Here is a 21,003-nt window from a genome sequence, read left to right as displayed (position 1 = left end):
TCCTTTCCCATCTATTTTCTGGAAGTTCCTAATGGCGCACTGGTTTTCTGGCTATTTAACATCTTTGGTTTGCATCTAAAAGATGGTGTCGTAGTCGAACCTCCACTGAAATGACAGCAAAGTACATTCCAGCACATTGTCCTGCAACAGGCTGGTGTGTTCTGCCATAGATGGTGTATGTCAGAAGTAAAACCCATTTGGTTTTAGATTTTAGCCTTTTAAACATTGCCAGGTATTAATATCAGACACTTTAGCACTGAGAATGAACTCCATTAGGTGGATTTTTATGGTTTGCATTAATTTTATATACATATAAGCATATTTTAATATACTACATCAGCTGTGATTTATCACAGTAGCAGGTCTGTCAAATCTAGATAAAATAGAAGATGAATAGAACACCTAGGTCAGGTTGCACAGGGGTGGATGTTCTGTACCTCTTTAGCTGAAGCTTCAGCACTTCACAGTAGGTTAAGAAAGATTCCTCTATTTTCCCTTTAGACTTAACACATGAAAGTTCCATAGGAGGGCGCCAGAAAAAGAAGTTAAAGAGACTCCTCTCATTACTGACAGTTTTATTATCGTTGTCTTTTACACTGTCTGCATATGAACAAGGAGTTTCAGAACCTTCAAAAGAAGCTGGAAGTGAGACATTTTTTAATAAAAATGCCATAGAATTACTAGGGGAGTAGTAAAAATAAATTACAGCATTGCAAAATGCATCTCACTTTGCCATAGAAGCTTTGCTAGTCCATTCTATACACAATATTTTACATGGTTTACAAGAGACATGAAAAATAAACTCACACCAACTAGGCAAGACAAGATGCTAAACCAAAGGCACTGCCAACAGGAGTTTGCGCTTCAGGGGCTGATACGTCCATCCTAAACACAGAGAGTTTGAGTTTCCAGATCTACTGATTCTTCAGGTGCCCCCATATCTTGAAAAACCAAAAGAAACAGCCCTCCCTGCAGGAGGTTTTCAGCAGCATTCACAGTAATTGCATAAGAAGCCATGCCTTCTACAAAGACATGCTGGGTTCCAGGGAGGGAGAGGGGAACAGTCACCAAAACTCAACAACAAAAGAGGAAAGCTTTACAACTTTTAGCCAGAAAGGTTTAAGGGATTTAAAACCAAGCATCTGGATCTTACTTCTCAGAACCAATGGCAGTTTTTACAGTGTTCTTGCTCTGGACTGAACAGAAGTATTTATACAGTGCTTTGAAACTCAAAGCACTCCATCAATGATATTTAAATTCCATCAATGATATTTAAATTACTTCACAAGTGCACAGTGAAGTAATAAGCATTCTTCTAAATGGACAAACAGCCCCAGAGCATGAAAAGTGCTGCTCCAGTTGGGCTGCTGCCACATTGTTAAAGGTCATCTGGGTGTAGAGTACAGTACAGCTGGGAGGCCCTTCCTGCACTGTGTGCCAGAGGCCAGAGCCCTGTTAGCAAACCCTTTTACACCACTGACTAAAGCATGAGCTGCAAGGAAGCTTGCAGAAAGGGGCATTCACACAAACCAAGGGGCTTTCAGTGATGCAGTTACTCTCTTACGGTTTATAAACACACTCAAGCACAAATCCGAGGGGAAACAATAGAATCCCAAGCAGTCACCTTCAAGGAAGAAACAAAACCTCATCCCTCTGCGGACAGCAGCAGCCTCATCACAACAGTACTTTGGGATCAGAGGGGGACAGGACTGAAAAGGCCTCTCAACAGCCCCTTCCAGCTTCCTCCTTAGCCCAAATGCAAACATTTTACACTTAAGGGGGGAGGGGGGGGAGAAAAAGGCACTGAGGTAAATTTTGGACTCTTCCACATGGTCTCTGTGGTCACTGTTACCCAATAACTTGTTGCCTCCCTTCCCATGTCAGGTGGGATCACTGCAGCCTACAGCGAGCTCGCAGGGACACTTGCTCATCAAGCCAACACAAAACCCTTTCACATGCTCCACCTGTATTAATGTCCCTTTTCTCTTTACACGTTGTGGTGTAAACCAAGGGAAGACTGACCCTGGCTGCGAGCAGCATGCTCAGTACAAAGCACTGAGCAGAGTAAACACAGGAACCATCCTCTGACCAGCATCCCCACAGCCTTCCTTGTCCTGCAGACACAGCATCAGTAAGACCAAGGGCTCTGGTTGGAGTTAGGCATTAACTGATGCTCCAGCTCAAGAATCTTTGTGAAGTGCATGGGTCAGAGATGGTGGGAGCCCTGAGAAAGGGAGAGAGACACTTGCTGTCCTCTCCTAGCTCCCCGCAGAGAGCAGAACCTGGGCATGCAGGCAGAGCACCAGTTGCACGTGAGGAGGGAAGGAAGGAGGACAGCACATGTGTGTTGTGGACAGGAGTAGTGGGAAAGCAGCACAAGGAGGATCAGTGGGATAAAGCATATCAGAGGTGGGCAGAAAGCATCTGAGGCTACTCTTACTCTTCCTGGTGCGAAGGCTCCTGGTGCCACCTCCACACCCTGGCCCTGGTTGGAGCTCCTCTCCCTCGGTGCCAGACCTGTTCATCAGTTTGATTTATGAAAGGAGTTAGGTTTGACTTTTCCTGGGTTGCTCTGGTGGATGTATATTGCTAAACGTTCAGTACTGACCCATCAGCCTCAACCATCATCTTCACACCTTCCAAATAGAATGTCTTAAAATATAGGTTCCAATTCCTACAGGGTAGAACACTGGCTAAACACCAGCTAACTTAGCGTGAGCATCAGGGGGATGTGCTTTCATTCACATCTGTTTTCACAACTGGAAGTTAAATAGAATCAAAACAGATGACTTTTCCCTAGAATTAAGATCACCAAGTTTCACTAATGTGTACTAACAACTCTTTGGGTGTTGCAGCTGCCTTGGGCTCAGAACTTGACATTTCCCTGCTTCTCTGAGCCCTGAACAAGCCCATAAACAGCCTTGGTTATGGCTGCAACACCCACATGGTTTGGTGCAACCACCTCCTGCTTCCTGTGCTCTACTTATGAAACCAGAACTCAGCCACGTGGGCACACGCAGTGAGCTCAGCACCTCCACACGAGGACACGCAAGTCACTGGGAGGAGCATTAACAGCAAGCGTGCCCCTGCTCAAGAGATCAGCCAGTAGATGTTCCTGCTGGGTTGCAACACGGAGCATCTTCCACAGAGCTCCTCTGATGGTGTTTGGTTGGTTGAGCAGCGTGGTTTGAAAACAGGCTCCCCGTTCTCTGGCCCTGGGAGAAGAGCTTTCAGAAGGAGAAAATGCAATATGGTCACTTGAAGGACTTCAGGAGAGGATGAAGAGGGAGGGTGACTACTATAAGGTGTCCTGAGAAGTGTCTTTTCATTTTAAAAGTACTATCTAGCTTAGTCTGATCCCAGTGCTTCCAAAGGGTTATCCAGGCTTCCCTCTGGCTTCTTTCAAGGTCTGTTGCAGTCTCTGTTTAAACTTCTCATACTTCCTTTGCACTTGCTGGATTTTGTCCTTTTCTTCTTTGTCCAGTATCATCAAGAAGTTCTGAAGCTCTGGGATGGAGAACGCGTCCCACTGCAAAACCAGCAGAAACAGAGGGGAAGTAAGCACACATCACTCACCTCATTGATTTTGTGGGGTTATTTTCCCCTCTAAATTAGTGAAGAGGAGCAATAAAAGACATTTAAACATGATCTCCAGATGATGACTGGGATTGCTTAACAAATACTGCTCAGCACTGCCATGGGAAGCAGCATTCCTGCAGCATCTACACGACTGCAACCAAAAACTGACTGTGAATTTAGCACCAGAGCGTCCCTGGCTTCTACTTGAATCAGTGGATTACTTCTAACAGCATTTAGCTAATCTGATTTGTGAGGATTAACTCCAGGGTGGTGTTGCTTGGTTCTGTAACTAGATTAGGGGTTGGCCATCAAAGCTGGCTCAGCATTTTCACAGCTCAAGTTTCAGGTTTATTTTAATATTAACCTAATTTAGGAGCAAGAAATCACCAAAATTTATTGATATTGTTATTTTCAATGAGGGTCCAAGCAGTCCACTCAGCTGGTAAACTAAGTTTGGAGGAAAGAAGCTGGTATCACCCTCAGTAGTTCAGAAGGCAAAGCCCATAATGCACATCTCAGCCCTGCGGTGCTGCCACGTTCTCCACACCACAGTTAACGTGCGTGTAAGAACCAAGGGAAAGAGTCACCAACGTACCTCGACTTCCCCTGTCTCGTTTTCCTTCAGCACAAAACTGAGCACATCAGTGTCAGGACCCGCCAGGAGCCGCAGGTACAGGGGGTACTCGGTGAGAGGGAGCTTCTGGAGGAGCACTGCAAGGGGACAGCAGACATCAGCAGTGAGACCTGGGCTGCCGGGCCAGGGGAAAGCTCAGGAGGTCAAGGGGAGCATCTAAAAGTGGTTTGTGCTGCTCAGGGTCAAAGGGGAAGTAGCTGAGTCTCTAACATGGATCTGGAATGATCCTTGTGAGGTCTTAGGTGGCTTCAGCCCTCTTCTGAAAACTGAGTTCTCCATTAACTTGGACCTCTGGAGGACCAGCCATCTGTTCATGGTTCAAGCCATTCCCCTTGGCCTGTCCCTACATCCCTTGTCCCAAGCCCCTCTCCAGGTTCCCTGCAGCCCCTTTAGGCACTGGAGCTGCTCTCAGGTCTCCCCTTCAGGAGCCTTCTCTTCTCCAGGCTGCCCCAGCCCAGCTCTCTCAGCCTGGCTCCAGAGCAGAGCTGCTCCAGCCATGGACCTCACTCAAGCAGGTCGGTTGCTGTTTCAGCCTGCCTGACACACACAGCCCTGTGAGAAGCCTTTGGGTGCGTCTCTGTACCCAGTCGGCCGCAGGAAGCTCCGAGCATGGACTCACCTTGCCCGTCCTTCCGCATCTCCTTGAACAGTGCAAACTTCTGGGGGTTATCCACCACCATGAACTTCTTGAGGAGCCCCTGGATCACCTCGCTCACCGTGGTCGTGCTGCTGATGTGGAGCTGCTTGATGGCGTCCAGGGGCAGGTAGAAGGAGGTTCTCTTGTCCGTCATATCAGCCAGGTTCACCTCCTTGAGGGCATCGTAGATGGACTGTGGCCGGATCCCCGCTGGCACCGTCACAGGGCGCCGCAGCTTCAAATGCACTTTAATGAATCCCGTGTATGTCCCATCATCGTTCTGAAGCAAAGGAAAAGGGGGGTCAGGCTCCTGGAAGCCTTTCCAGTCCTTCCCAACTCCTACAAGGGGCTTTCAGGTCTATAGAGCTGTGGGTGACTGCAGGACCTCGGTCCTGCTGGGAGTTGGAGGGGTTCTTGTTAATCACATAAGAAGTAACCCATCATTTCGGTTAGTCACTATCGATTGTGTCCTGTTCCTTCCCCTCTGTACTGACTCATCCCTTCCTTGTGTCTTACTTAAAACCAACACTGCTACTAGTCAGTTATGGAAACCATTACATGTCATTTGCACTTAAGTGAGGATTTGGAACCTCGGGGCAGGTCTCTACCCTCACATTCAGCAGGATCTCCCAACTGCATTCCTCATGTTTTATTCCCTGCTTACTGGTGAACAGAGCCCAGTACGTACCAGCTTCATCAACAGGCAGTTTGTAACTTTTGCATTGTACTTCTCAATCCTCTGTTTGATCTCCTGGATGGTCGGGGGCTCGGGTTTTTCTTCTTCCACTGTTTGTGTTACATTCTGAAACCAGAACAGACAGGCCTTAGCTGTTGATGTGTGCTGGGTAACTGCATTCCTGGGACCCCGAGCTCACCCCAGCAGTATGATGGCAGAGATGGTCCATACAGCCAAGAGGCTTCATGTGCAGGATGCCACATCTCTGCCCCAGACCACCTCTGTACACCAGTAACAAGCAGTGGAAGGTAACACAAAACCCACCAGAGGCACGGAGCAGTAAATGCATCCCAGCACAACCCAGGGCAAAGAATCCAGCCTCTAAAACCTGCGTTCAAAAAAGCCACCTCCACCTGCTGAGCTTCTTGCAAGGAAACATCCCATAATAACCACATCCTATTTCCAGCATTCATGGCTTTGCCTACCCAAGCCAGGCAGCCCCTTCAAAACACATGTGCTTCCAGCAGGCTCACCCGGGCAGAGCCTGAAGCTAAATCTCTGCTGATCACTCCTCACTGCTCTTACCCAAAGCTGTGGAATTAGAGCTTGGAGCAGCAGAATCCCACAAGGGGGTACAAGGACTAATAAATCAGTCACTGCAAACCCGTTCACTCTCTGTCCATGTGTGTGGCTTTGCTGAGGGGGGCCACTGCTGCTTGCCCAGGATTTAGGGAATATCCTTTTGGAAGGCAAAGCAATAAATGGGCTTCACCTGCAGGTGACACATGCGAGCGTCGCTAATGAATGATGGGAGAACACGATCCCGTTGCAGAGAGGCAGCTCCCAGATGCAGGTCAGGGTTTAGAGTGTTCAAGCAGAGAGGCAATGGGTGGCTTTGCAGGAGGCGGGGGGCACGGTTGGTTTGCAGTGAGGATGCGGGGACGCCGGCTGCCTCCCTCCAGGGACACAGGGGCAGGGCAGGAGGTGCTGGGGGAGCCTGAAGCAGGCTCTGGTGAGGCACCAGGAACACACATTTACAGATGGTTTCTCTGTAGCAGCCTTGAGCCATGCTCCCACCTCCCCTGTGCCCCAGGATCATGGCACTGGCTGCGGGGGCTCATGGACACCCTAGAAACGGAGCTCCAGGATGTGATCCCTCACCACGGCACCCAGTGAAGTGCTCCATGGAGCAAGGCAAGGAGGAGAGGGAAACCCAGAGCACAAAACTGAAGCTCCCAAGCCACAACCATGCCCCCAGCAGACAGGCAGCAAGTGGAACACCCCCTGCATCCCAGCCCCATCCCCTGTGGATGCATCAAGCCCAAAACAGGTACCTCAGACAAAAGCACCCACTCACCTTCAGTGTCCATCTAGGACAGTCTGCATTGACAGAGCTACAGAGCATTAACAGCAGTTACTGATCCTGTGCTTGAGGGATGGAAGCAAGGACCTGTGTAACCCTGCACTGCGTGTCTCTGAGGACACACAGCTGAGGAGCATCCCCACGAGGTACCAGCCCAGAGATAACCATCACATCACCCGATGGTGCCAGACACAAACCAGCAGCAACACTTCCAGCATCCGAGCAGCCTCGATGACTTTATAGCCACAAGACCATTGGAAACTCCCTGCACAAGGCTCATCTTGTGCTTCAAGGTCTGACACTGCTGGGTTACCCAAAGCCTTTCAGTGGGGTCTCCTCCAAAGCACAGCCTGCAGCATCCCAAATCCAGACCTGCTGCAACAAGCCTGTATGTGTCCTGGGCTGTGCTCAGCAGGCTGGATTCCATAGCTCACCCCTTCCCTGGAGACAGGCTGTAAATACATTCTGCCTGGAACCACAAGCAGCAATCCCATCTTTTATGTGGGCTCGCTCAGGAGTTAGCATTAGTGAGAGCAGGAAGCGTGAAGGGATGCGCTATCGAGGCTGGTGAGGCTCAGAATGCAAACTGTAACCTCTAAGACAGGAAAGAAAGGGGAAAAAGAACCTTGGGAGCAAAGCTGCTCTATTCCCGAGCAGCCCCACAGCACAGGAGGATGCAGCAAGCTGTAAATAAGCCAGGATTGCCCAAGGCTACCCGTGATGTTTCTTTGGGGAGGATAATCAAGCACAGGACAAGCTGGAATCCTGGGTGCAATCTGGCAGGGCAGCCACAGCCTGGGGGTCGAGAGCCCCGGATTCATTCAAGTGCTTCCCAAGTGAGAGCTCACAGCTTCTGCTTGAGAGGCAAACAGCACGAGACCTCTCGGAACACTGACCTGGAGCAGCATGGACGTGGTATTAGAGTCATCTCCTTGTTCAGGGCCTGAAACCTGGAGAAGGGCTTTGGGCAAGGGCCTGTAGGGACAGGCCAAGGGGAATGGCTTGAACCTGCCCGAGGGGAGACTGAGAAGAGTGAGAAGAATTGAAGCCAAGCAAAAACTTCCTTTTCAGTTAAGGGAGGACGCGCGCTCAGAAACCCTCCACGTCCTCACATCACCACTGCACAGTGCTGGAGCCTGGCACCCACCAGGGCTGCCCCCAGCATCACCCAGTGAGCCAGCACTGGGTGCAGCCCTCCCGCATGCACAGACCTGTATCTGCAGGGGTTGGACACGCTGGGCGTGCTCACTGCCCGTCACCATGGCACAAACACAACCCGGTGCCCACCAGCATCCATCCATGAAAGCCAATGGTGGGGCTCAGCCTGTCCCTGTCCCTGCGATTCGCTTCCCCCCCACAGGGCAAGTCCCTCCCCTCTTGTGATGTTTCCAGCTTAGGAAAGCAGCGTGTGCCAGCAATTAAGAGCTTTTGGAGCAGCTCGTGCGCTGATGCCGCCCGGTTTCCATGGAGGATGCACGGCGCATCCAGAGCCGCGGGAGCCCGGAGCAGAGCCGGTCCCTGGGGCCCCAGCAGGCACAAGGCAGATGTTAATTGCTTCATGCTCTGGGGAACATTAATCACTCACGGCTCGGGGAAGCCTGGCTCTGGAATGTGGTGCTGGTGGCATCCCCATCCCTGGCAGTGCTCAAGGCCAGGCTGGATGGAGACTTGGGTGACATGGCTCAGTGTGTGGTGTCCCTGCTGGAAGCAGCCGGTGGCTGGGATGTGCCCTGTCAGGAGGGCGCTTTGCCCCTCTCGTTCCTGCCCCAGCAGCAATGGGGAATGTAGGAGACAGCTCGGTTCCCACTTACAGATCACTGCTTTCCTCTGCCCATCCTGCAGCTTCTTCATGCTCAGACCCTCGTCTTGGAAAGCACATTAGGAAAGAGCCCCACATTGATTTGTTTGGGACTAACCCAGACACGAGCCAAAGCATCCATAGACCCCAATCCCACCACACTGCGCCAGCACCCACTGCTTATCTAGCATAACCCAGCACTTCCACCACACCGAGCCTTCATCCGCAGCTGGAAGAGCCAACACCCTGATGGGGAATCGCCCTAAGGAAACAGGACTCCAACCCTTGGCTGTCACAACCGAAACGCTCACCCAGGCGCAGCTGTGGTAACAGGTTGTTCTCTCCCTCCACATGCAACTGTAATTGAAAAGGAAACCCTGCATTATGACAACTGGGCAAACAGAGGGTTTAGCAGCCACGATGCGCTCTCTGAGGGTCATTTTACAGTCATCTTCTGCCCAGCGTGGAATTAATTTGCTTTATTAAGCTCCCAGCATCAGTGGCAGATGGTTTAACAGTTCCCACTGCAGCACAAGCGAAGGTGTGCAGAGAAAACCAATCTGCACTGGCAAACCAGAGCAGTGTCCCTGCATGGGGCTCACGGCTCTGTGACCTGCAGGCTGCCCCTCTGAAACAGCGGGGTGTGTGGATAGCACAACCCAGCACAGGACACCCCAACGCCTCCTCCCTCACACCGGTTGTGGTGCAAAAACCCAGCCAGAAGTTACCGCTTCTCACAGTGGAGATGCCTAAGGCCAGTTCTTAGCGGTGCTTTGGTTTTAGCAGGGGAACTGTGATGTGCTGTGAGAGTTAACCTGGACCAACGGCGCGCAGAACAGCGCCAGAGCAAAGCAGCTCTTCCCTTCCACCCCAGGGGTGGCACGGGAGCAGCTCCACCCCAAGACTCTGCCAGCTCCCCTTCCTCTGGCCCCCTCACACCCGAGGGACAAGAAGCCTGTGGTCACCTATGTCTTTTACAGCCCCAAACCAGCCCAGGGAAGGAAGTGCTGCTCTTTCCACTGGCTACGATCAGATCAGCTGCTTCTTGCTCCCCACTGTACCCAGAGCTCCGGTTTTGCAAAGCTTCAGCTGCAGAACGTGCAATTCTGTCTGAAGGAAGAAAAACAGAAGCTTTTAACCATAAACCGTTGCCACATTTCCTGTTGTACCGGGGCAGGATGAAACAAGCTGTTAACAAAACAGCAGCCCCAGAGCTCTGCCTGCGCCTAAGCCCTGGCAGTCCCTATGGACCTGCGGCTCTCCTGCTGGAAGCAGGGAGGAGCAGCATCAGCCATAGCACATCTGTGCCTGCAAAACCAGCGCACTCCCATTGCCTCCATCGCGCCATCCTCACGTGCAGCTGGAAGTGAAGTGATGGCAAGCATGGAGCTGCCCGCTTGCTCCCACTCCTGCCCTGTTGGACATCGCGTGGCCACGGATGCTGGAGGTGAACCGGCACCCTCAGCTCCCTGGCACTGTTTCAGCTCAGCACACAAGCACCTATGAGACTGCCATAAAATAACCTGCAGCCAGCCGGGGCCTGCAGTGGGATGTGAGCATCCAGGGGCTGCACAGGACCAACCCCAGCGAACCTGCCTGGCTTGTGGCTGCCCCATCCCTGGCAGTGCTCAAGGCCAGGTTGGACACAGGTGCTTGGAGCAAGCTGCTCCAGTGGAAGGGGTCCCTGCCCGTGGCAGGGGTTGGAGCTGGAGGAGCTTTAAGATCCCTTCAACCCAAACCATTCCATGACTCCATGCATCCTCCCACACCCATCACAGCCTGCGGCAGACGCACCCCCCTTCCATAGCCTCCATGATTCCTCAGTTGTAAGGAACAGCAATTGTAAGAAATGGCTCGAGCCCCATCTGGCACTTGGGCTAATGCTTGGCAGGACAAAGGCTGCCCAGAACAAGCACCCTGAGAGGAGCAGGCGGCTGCGATGCTCAGCGCCCATCGCCTGGAGCTCAGCCACAGCCCGTTGGCCACCCCAGCCTCTGCTTTGCAACCTACTGCTCATCTAATGAGCCGTGAGCTGTGACATACTTATGGGGGAGGTAAAAACCCCATGGGCCATCCTGATTATGGTGACATCCTCTGAAAAGAAAGCCAAGAAAGGCAGCAGACAACTCCCTGCTGAGCTGAAGAGCATCCTTCCTGCAGCCTCTCCCCTTGCAGGAGGCAGCCCCCACCTTACAAACCTTTTCAAAGGAAGCAAATCCGCACCATTCCAGACCTCTGCACTGGGAACAACAGCTCCAGGCAGGACCTGGGAGCTTCCTGATGCTGCTGCAAGAGGGGATGATGCCCTCTTCCCATGGCTCCCCATCCCACCGCAGCCCCAGTCGGTACCAAGGAGCTGGTGTGAGGCTGTGGCCTGGATGCACAGCTCAGTGGCTTTGCTAGCCACAAAGCCAGCCATGGGAAGGCACTATAGGAGAAAGAGTGAGGCTGCACTTCCAGAGGACACTCCTTGGAGCAAGGGCTGCTCCCCTGCAGCCACAACCCAGACACTGTCCCTGTCCCCTCGCTCCCAGCCAGCTTTCCTCAGCAGCTATTTAGCTAATGAATTTGACTAGCAGAGTGGTGGAGAAGGATTTGGCCCAACACCACCACGTTCTTGGCAATGACTGTCTTATCTAGAGGCAGGAGCGGCCAAGTCCTCCCTGGTGTGCTCGGGCACAGTCCCATCACCATTTACATCAGCAGCGCTGCGACAGCTCGCATTCCCCAAGCTCTCCCTTTGGCTCCTCTGTTCACACTGCAGGGGTATTTCAAGGAGCAGTTCTGAAGGGAAGAGGTCATCAATCCTCAGCTCCTCTGCTTATTGAGGAAAGATTTGGTGTAAAACATCAGAAATCAAAGCCTGGAAGTGCTGCTGGCCAGGGAGCTGTCATGCAGAGGAGCATCATCAGCTCACACCCTGCGACCACTGCCACAGCACAGCATGGAGGACTGGAGGGAAATGTGGATGCTTCAGATCTGAGCCAGACACGTCACAACTGGCAGCTCAGAGCTGGCAGAATGGATGGGGCAGCCCCATCACAGTCACCAGGGAGCTGGGACATCTCTGCTCTTGCACAGCTCTCCATCACTGCCAAACACCTCCCTCTTCACCACGCACTCCCACTGTTCACAGCACTATATAGGGAAAGGCTCGAGTGCTCAAGCAAGGAGAGGGGAACAATTATACAACAGATCTGGAGGAAAAACCACCAAAAAAACCCAACCAATAATCAAAAAAATCCCCAATATATTTCACCCTCTTTGAGACATTCAGATGAGATGCTGAGGTTTACTTTGGGGTTCAGAGGAAAAGGCAGAAGACAAAGGGGCAGCACGTCTCTGGAGGAGGGGGAAGGATCCTCACTGCGTTGCAGAGAGGTTAGAGGCAAGTGAGGATGGGCTCGGTGTTTTGATTGCCATGGAGATCTGACTTGGAAACGGTTCTTCCTGCCACAGCAGCAGCGATGGGAGCTGAGCGGGTCCTCCCAGGAAGCTCCATCTGAACGGGGTCAGGGCTGGGCAGGACCCCACTGGGCCACAACCACTGTGTGGGTGTGGGAGACCCTGGAGGCTCAGAGGGATCCGCAGGAGCACCAATGGGGAACCCATCACAGGACCCCAGGAGTGGTGCCCCGTGGCCACTGCCTCTGCATCCCACCACAGAGAGTTCCATGCCCTGACAGCTTCCCTCTCCTTCACAGGGAATCATAGAGTCAACCAGGATGGCAAGAAGGTTCCTGCCTGCTGGGTCACCCCAGCTCCCATTGGTCAGGGGCCCCTAAACCCGCCATCCCGCCCCTGGATCCCATTCCAGGTGAAACTACATTCTATCCTCTTGTGTTTTCTACTCTTGGACACAAACTTGCCCTTCCCCTCTCTAAGCCAGCCACTGATGCAGGGCTCCTAAGAGCAGCCCTGCAGAGCTTTAGGCCATCAGGCTTCAGGCACCAGCCACCAATCGGAAGAGTCACAAGCAATAGATCTCTGGTGATGGGGTCACATCTGAGATCTAAACCAGTTCTTTGCTAACAGAGGACGATTTGCAGTGATGGTTCTGGTAACCAAAGGAATCACATCATTCCTAGAAAGAGGCTCTTCAGACTATTCTAGGTAGTCAGATTAGGTTAATACAGCTATTTCAGTCAGAAAAATCATTTCTCTAATCACAGTGCTCAAATTCCATTCTACTGTTTTAAATGGCAGTCCCCCCCTTCCCCACACCCAACGTATTTCCTCCACAGAGACTGTTTCATGGGTCTTTTAAGACATGCATCCCTATGTTATCTGTACTTAGCTTATTCCTGCCCAGCACGGGGCTGGTGACTGCCCTCACTGTGCATCCTGGCCTCGGGAATCATTCCTGGGCAGCTAAGGATGGACAAATGCTGCCTTTCCCCAGAAGGTTAATGCACTTCTGGGTCTGAGCTCGTGTCTTCTGCCTGTGGCCAGGAGCAGAGGCAGCACCTGGCAGTGCAAAGCAGCGCTGTTGCCGAACACTGCTCTTGCTGTGGTGGGGATCATAGAACCCCAGACTGGTTTGTGTTGGAAGGGACCTCAAAGCTCCTCCAGCTCCAACCCCTGCCACGGGCAGGGACCCCTTCCACTGGAGCAGCTTGCTCCAAGCCCCTCTGTCCAACCTGGCCTTGAGCACTGCCAGGGATGGGGCAGCCACAGCTTCTCTGGGCACCCTGTGCCAGCGCATCCCCAGGCACACGCTCTCCTCGCTGCCCTGCTCACACCACCCAGCCCAGCCCCACCAGAGCACCTCCACCCCCTCATCCTGCTCCCACCACGCTCCAGGGCCAGCTCCATCCACAACCCCCCCATAAACCCTTCCACCAAGGCCTGAGGATGGTTTCCACCACGCAGGAATCCACCTCCGCACACAGTCCCATTACACAACACCATTGGGTCGAGCAGCACGTTCTCTGTGTGTGGGTTTCTTTTGCATGCACAGAAACCATTTACTCCCCGTAACACCAAAACCCCCAAGGCTTCATCTCCTCCAGCAGCCCTGAGCTCTGCACCACATCCAAGCAAGGAGCTGGGTGAAAGGGGCTGGAATATCCCTCTGTGAGGGAGCGCTGCTGAGCGTGAATGGGATCAGGATGATCTCAAAGGGTAGCTGAGGATCTGCAGTGCCCTGGCTTGAGGAGAACAGTGTTAAACCAGCACGGGGTGCAGCACCTACTGCACACTAACACCATCATCTTCTGCATCTCCTCCACAAATGAATCATCAAATGACATTTAAGAACCAGCAGTACGTGTCGGTTAATCATAGTGAGAGGGAGCTGCTGCCCAACAGGGAATATCCCACATTGAATTCAAATTGCCAACGGATGGAAACTCTCAACCCCACCGTGGGGAACAGCCCAGGTCATGGGGAGAGCCCTGAGGATCACACCCTGCACAAAGCTGAACCCCAAAGCATCTGCTGGGGATGGCAGCTCAGCAGCCTCATGCAGGCACAGCAGAGCCTGGAGTCAGTGCTGATGGGCTGCAGGGGAACCTCTAGGTGAAGGAGCTGCTCCCCGGGCCAGCTCTCATGGCTCGGTACCGCAGGGCTCTTGTTCCTGAGTGAAACCCCCACTTCCGCTGCTCAGCGCCTTTTGTGCCTTCCCCTTTTATGCTCGGTTCTAGCTGGGGCCCCAAAGTTTCTGACGGGGATGCTTGGTTGCTTTTGGTTTGTTTTTAATAACCACTTAAAAGCCAGGGAGCAGCCTCCTCCATTGGACTGGTACAGAAATCCCATCCCAGGCTGAGGCGCAGACCGGCCGAGCGCTCCCTCCTTCTCCAAGGCACGCACACACGCACCCGAGCACCCAGAGAAGGGCCGGATTCATCATTCCATTACTAAGCTCACAGATTCATTCACTCCTGAAACTTTCCTATCTCACAGGGGCAATTTCCACCAATGCTGCACATTCTGTGAGGCCAAACCACAGGTCCCTGGCCGGAAGCCGGACCCGCGGATGTCAGCTCACAGGGCTGCTGCCTGCCCTCCTCTAGCTGAAAACACACATTTGGAGTCACAAAACCCACTGTGGAGCCCCGGGGAAGGGAAAACCGGGCATGCAGAAGGTTGAGACATGGCTGAGATAAACCTGCAGCAGCGCAGACCCCCCTGCATGGGAGCAGGGACCCTGCAAGAGGCACTTCGAGCCCTTCTCCCCACCAGCAGCACTGCCCTGACTCGAGCTGCAAGCTAATATCGGCAGCACCTGCAGCCAAACGTGCAGGAGCACCAACAGCCACAACCCCCCCCTTCCTCACTAGTTCCTAAGCCGTTACCTTGGCAGGGACCTTGCTCGGTGTGCTCCGGAAGAAAGAGGTTTTTGCTGTGAAAAAGCAATCCTCGAGGTCCTCATCCAAGCTGCAGTACCCGCTGCTCATGCTGCTGCTGCCGATGGTCATCGAAGCCCGGCGGAGGCGAGAGGCCGAGCACACCCGGGGCTCAGCGGGGGGCTGCTGACCATCGGTGGTCCCCGCTCCGGCTCCCGCACCAGCAGGGACCCGGCTCTCACATCCTCAGCTCGCCGGCGCTCATCTGCAGTAGCTGCTTCTGCTCATCCTCGGGAGCCAGCGGAGCTATTTCCCTTTAACAGGCAGCCGCGCCGGGTAACCCTTCCCTCTCCTCCTGCACCCGCCTCCCTGCGCAGCGGCGCTGGGGCAGCATGGAAGGGGCAGAGCTGGGAGTTTGCTCCCGCTCTGCTCCCCCGGGGCGCTCACTCAGGCACCCAGCATCACCTCCCCTTCCTGCGCTCGCCCCGCACCGCGCAGCCCGGCCACTTCCTCTTGCAGAATCGGTGACCCCGCTGCTGCACGCTGCGGGTGAGGAGCTGGGCTCGGCCACGGGCACTGCCCGGCCCCTGGGTGCCCCCAGCTCCTCCTTTGATACCCAACGCGCATCACCCCGCAGGCTGGCTCCGTGCTCCTTCCCTGTTAGCGCATCCGCAAGAGCTGCGCTGCATCTGCTGCCTTAGGGAAGCAAGTCCAGGCTGGACCTCGGCTGCTGAAAGGTGATGGGGAAGGGAAGACCCTCCTTGGGGTGCCAGGAGCCCCGGGTCATGACGCTGTGGGAGGGCAATGGGTTCCTCTCCACTCTGCAGCTCATTTTGGAGCAGCAAGAGTGATTTCAGCAGTGCTGGCACCTGGCTGAGGGAGCGTCTACTGCAGCCCAGGCAAAAGCAGCTCAGCTTCAGGTCCTGTCTGCAAGAAGCCCTTGCTCCAGGCTGATTAAGATGCTGTGCTGTCCTTAAAAGAGCCTCAGAGCAATAGCATTATCCCTGCTTCCATCTGCCCCCACGCACAGACCCATCCCCAGAGCCAGCTCCTCCATCCCACTCACACCCTGCATTTTACCCAGCAGCTTCTAAAGCAGCTCTGACCTTCCTCCTTGGTGAAGATCACAGGTATCTCTGGAGCCAGGCAGGAGCAGGGCTCTGCTCCTATCATCCTGCCTTGCTGGGGGCTCTGCATCCATAGGGATGCAGCACATCCCAGCATGGGCTCTCCCCACCCGTATTCATGAGCGGGTTGAGGGGGGTAAAGGAAAGCCTCACACCCTGTGTTCAAAAGGACTCTGCTTAGGTAATGTATTAATGTACACACCGACAGCTCTCCACCATACTTCAGAAAAGGAAGAGGGAGCAAGGCCTGAGAGCATCGTGCCACTGAGCGAATCCATCCTATGCAATCTTAGAGCAGCTTCCAGTACCTAAAGGGGCCAACAAGAAAGCTGGAGAGGGGCTTGGGACAAGGGCCTGTAGGGACAGGCCAAGGGGAATGGCTTGAACCTGCCCGAGGGGAGACTGAGCTGAGCTCTTAGGCAGCAGCTCTTCTGCCTTGAACACTTGCAGGGATGGGGCAGCCACAATTTCTCTGGGAAAACACCAAGGGTTTCATACCCTTCCATCTGAATGTGCTTGCTGAAGGACTTGCTACAAGGCTGCGACAGCTCTACCCCACCACCAGCAGCATCCCGTGAATACAAACCAGGATGTCAACGTAAAGACTGGCGGGAGGATGCAACATCTGCATCTTAAAGAGGAAGGCAGGCATCCAAATGGCAAATAAATAAGCTCTCCTCTTAGCAGCACATGTGCTCCTGCAGTGGCACACACCTCCTTGGCCTCACAGGCTCTATTTAGGAGAGAAAGAGGCTTAAATTGAGCATGTGCCACACAAGAAGAAAGTGAGCACTGAGCTGGTGAATGGCACAGGCACTGAAGCCTCAGCCCAGAGCATTTCACAATGGAGATGGGCTGCAGGCAGCTTTGCAGTGCCCCATGAGAAGCTGGATGCACTCGCACTGCATCGCTCCATGGGCTTATCCAAAGAGCCCTCACCTTTCCATTGCAATCCACCTGCCTGGGAGATCAGCTCCATACAAAAACCAAACCAGCAAATAAATCCCAAAGCGATTTGGACCCATTGGTTCAGCAGCAGCTCCTATTAACGCATGGCCAGCTCTACCAAAACCAGGGACCAAACTGGTGCTGCCAGGACCAGTGGAGGCTTCTGTCAGCCTCAGCCTGGGCTGGGTTTCACCCAGGGAGGCTAATCTGGGACCCAAATGTAACGTACTCTTAAGTACTTTGCTGGATCACAGCCCACGTTATTAATGCCTGGTATTACATGTGAACAGTACTTAACTACATGATATTAAAGTGGCTGTTTCTCTGATGTTTCCAGTTTGCTTACAATTGATAATATTATTTAATGACTTTCAACTATGCCAGCTATTAATTTGAGCTTCTTGTGCTTCCAGTGTGCAGTTCCCTTCCCCACCACCAGCACATTCAGGCACCCTGGAATACAGACACTGTTTTCCATCCATCCATCCCTGGCAGTGCTCAAGGCCAGGTTGGACACAGGGGCTTGGAGCAAGCTGCTCCAGTGGAAGGGGTCCCTGCCCGTGGCAGGGGTTGGAGCTGGAGGAGCTTTAAGGTCCCTTCCAACCCAAACCATTCCATGGTTCTATGAAACTTGAGGGTGTTATTTCCCTGATTATCCATTACCCCCAAACAAGGAGGGGCTTTATCACCGTGATTCACCCTCAAACCAGCCCCCGCGCCTCCCAAACCCCCCTGCCCTGCAGCCTTTCCTAGCACAGATGAGAGGACCCCAGAGAGCCCTTTGCTGGTCAGGGGGGCTCAGAGCTACAAGCCCTGCCCAGGGACCCACAGTGGGTTTATGGACTTCTGTTTCCTTGGCATTAAATGCCTCCCCCTTCCCAGGTCACCCCAGAGACGTGGCAGTGAGGAGCTGCCCCCAAGCGCAGCTCACTGCTGGTTACTGGCACCAGCAATAACCCTGGCTCCATCATCGCTCTGAAGGAGAAACAAGCTCCTCCGATCCTCCCATAGGATCCAGCTGGGCTCACGCTGCTGAGGGAAGCCCAACAACGTCAGGAGAGGTCAACACAGCTCTGGCTTCACACCCCTGTACAAACGCCTCCAGGCTCAGAGGAGAACCCATCCAGAGCCCCTTTGCAGTGCACAACTCCAGATAAATCCCATTGGACTTCGGGTTAAATGGGACCTTGTTTCTGAGCAGCACCTGCTCACACAAACCAGTGGGGCCAAGCTCCGCAGACCTCACAGCAAAGCACAGACAACAACCAAACCCACAGCAGAAACCCTGCACCTTCCTGGACAGAGCACCCGTTTCCTCTCAAGAGCATCAACGTCCTCCACAAAGAGGAGTATCAATGCACAGTTAGAATGAAGGAGAGGATACAGGTAAAAAAGCAGCATATAGAGACTGAAAAGGCTCTTTGCAAGTCAGATCCACTGCAGGACGGTTTCTAAGCAATGTTTCAAGCTTCCAGCACTGTCTTACACCTCAACCTGTGCAGCATCATACAATTGTTCCAGCAGATACCCACACTGGGAGGTAGGCCTCTGCAGCATCACACGGGACCCTCAGCAGGGGTTAAGCAAACAGCTAAGGTGACTACACATCCCTAGTACAGACTGAAGTGCCTTGATCCCCTGGGATACCCGAAATCCCTAAACCAAGGCTATCAAGCTCCTTGTAAAACCCAGGCAGGGCAGCGGCACAAGATGTACAAGGACCAGGGAGCGCTGCCCGGGGCTGCAGAACCTCTCTGGGCAGGCATCCCTCCTGCAGAACCCTCCTGGAGCAAGAAGCCAGCGGTGCCCATGAGGCTGCTGCTCCCCATGGAGCCCCTTCCCCACGTACCTGGCTGCAGGGCGGCAGGAGCGTGCTCTCAGGTGAGAGCTGGCTCTGGCACTGGCTGGGCCGGTGGCAATCCAGCTGGATGAGGCTGAGGCATTCCTGGTGGCACGTGTACCTGCAGTCTGCATGGAGAGAAACGAGACAGTGAGGCCCTGGGACCTGCGACTGCCACCGGGCAGCAGTGGGGAACCCCATGGAGGGACCAGGCTCCTGCATGGAGCAGACCGATGCTCGTGGGCACTGGTACGCTCAGGACTCCAGCCAGGCACATGTCCCATTCAGGCCCATCCTGGGGATGGGGGGATGCACCAGAACACCCCATCCAGAGCAAAACCTCTCCCCAGGGAAACCTGTTTGTTGCTGCAATGCCACAGCATGGGCAGCGTTCCCTTCCCCTGGTCTGCTGGCACACTGAGACACACAACACAGAAGATGCTCAAGTCCCACCAAGCCATGGGGTACACCGCTCCCCAGCAGTGGCTCCTGGAAATGGCACCCACACAGTGCTTGCAGCAAGAGCTTGGCTGCTTCGCAAGGAAAGGATGCTTCAGCTCCCAGCATCAGGAGGGAAATCGCATCATTGCATGAGACAGAAGTCAGGCTGGTTTAGGTCTCTAAATGTGAACGCTTCAAGTGGCCGAGGCAGAGATCTGCCACCAGACTGGCAAAAAGCCACCCCTGGAGAGGGTACAGACACATGCAGGGCTGTGACCTCCCACCCCAGCACACACACATTGCCCAGGCACCCAGAGGCACGTACATAGTGTGCTTTCTTTGGATGCTGACCCATCCTGTGAGGCATTAACTGGTTCAAGGTCGGAATCGCACAGAGCGCTCTGCAGAGCCCAGGTTTAACCGCTTCAGTCACAGGCTCCTGCTCACTCCCAGCCCCATCCGCAGACCCAGCAGCCACCACATGCTCATGGCTGGTGCTCCCAAGCCTTTCCCTCAAAGCTTGGGCATCTCCAGACCTCCTGACCAGCGCCAACGGCCTCCTTCTGCTTTAACAGCCCTTCCGAGCCTTGTACTTTTTAACCATTGAACAAACAGCACGGCATTTACCTTAAACACTACCCAAAGTTCCAGAACCACGTCACCAACCTGAAAATAAACACATATCCTGAAACCAAGGCAAAAGAATTCACTGCCCAGGGCACGGGCCTGAGAGCCCTTTCCTGCCGCCCCGCTCCAAGCCACTTCTATTCTAAAAACCTTCCCCTTTTCTTTCTTGAGCATTTGGGTCATTGGGTTTGAATATCTGGAGCTTGCAGGAAAGCAAAGGAACATCCCATATTTGAACTGAAAACAGTGATTTGTGCTCAGCTCTGCTGAATGCCTCAGAATGAATGAGAGGAGCTGGGAGCTGGAGCCTGAGGGGGGGAACATTGATCTCCAGGGGAAACAGGGAATCATTTATCATTTCACATTCATCTGGCATGAGCTGTCCATCACCCTCCCATTGCAAGGCAGTTGTCTCAAGGAAGCCTGAGGGGAAGCAGGGACACTTGCCTTCTTTTTCCCTTTAATTAGAGATAAGCTGCACTGTTACATGGTAATTTAATGCGTGACCTTTTGAGCAACTGGAAGAGCTTTTAATGGGGGATGCTCGCCAAGTCTTTGCTGGAGGTGCCAATAGGAGGATGCTGCAGTTGTAGGTTCACCTGAGCATCTGGCACCAGCAGGAAGGCCCTTCTGCCTGCTTAGTGCAGGGTTTGGGCAGTGGCCTCCTGCTCCCAGGAACTCATCCTGCTGGGGTGGGCTCGAGCATCTCCCCCTGCATCCTGTTTCCAGCTCTGGAGCTGCAACAAACCTGGAGAGGGGCTTGGGACAAGGGATGTAGGGACAGGGCAAGGGGAATGGCTTGAACCTGCCCGAGGGGAGACTGAGCTGAGCTCTTAGGCAGAAGCTCTTCCCTGTGAGGGTGCTGAGGCGCTGGCACAGGGTGCCCAGAGAAGCTGTGGCTGCCCCATCCCTGGCAGTGCTCAAGGCCAGGTTGGACACAGGGGCTTGGAGCAAGCTGCTCCAGTGGAAGGGGTCCCTGTCTGTGGCAGGGGTTGGGGCTGGAGGAGCTTTAAGGTCCCTTCAACCCAAACCGTTCAACCCAACCC

General features: G+C 53.7%; 1 protein-coding gene across 2 annotated transcripts; it reads right to left on the bottom strand.

The window, feature by feature from the left end:
* Positions 1–560: 560 nt before the first annotated feature.
* RASSF5 (Ras association domain family member 5) lies at positions 561–19,748 on the bottom strand. 2 transcript variants are annotated; one of them, XM_061362890.1, is made up of 6 exons: positions 19,396–19,748; positions 18,899–19,017; positions 5,539–5,652; positions 4,833–5,130; positions 4,175–4,290; positions 561–3,529 (listed from the first exon to the last, which is right to left on the bottom strand). In XM_061362890.1, exons 1-6 carry the CDS (start codon positions 19,454–19,456, stop codon positions 3,377–3,379), a joined length of 861 nt encoding a protein of 286 aa, XP_061218874.1. In that variant the 5' UTR covers positions 19,457–19,748; the 3' UTR covers positions 561–3,376. The 2 variants fall into 2 exon arrangements, with proteins under 2 accessions (XP_061218874.1, XP_061218875.1); XM_061362891.1 differs by lacking the exons at positions 18,899–19,017; positions 19,396–19,748 and adding an exon at positions 14,984–15,868.
* Between the last annotated feature and the right edge of the window lie 1,255 nt (positions 19,749–21,003).

The sequence above is a fragment of the Neopsephotus bourkii genome, unplaced genomic scaffold (assembly GCF_033783945.1).
Source record: "Neopsephotus bourkii isolate Nb327-2 ecotype Australia unplaced genomic scaffold, CSIRO-AGI_Nbou_v1 NB_1139, whole genome shotgun sequence".
In the NCBI taxonomy this organism is placed as follows: domain Eukaryota; kingdom Metazoa; phylum Chordata; class Aves; order Psittaciformes; family Psittacidae; genus Neopsephotus; species Neopsephotus bourkii.
This window is presented reverse-complemented; position numbering and strand designations above follow the sequence as displayed.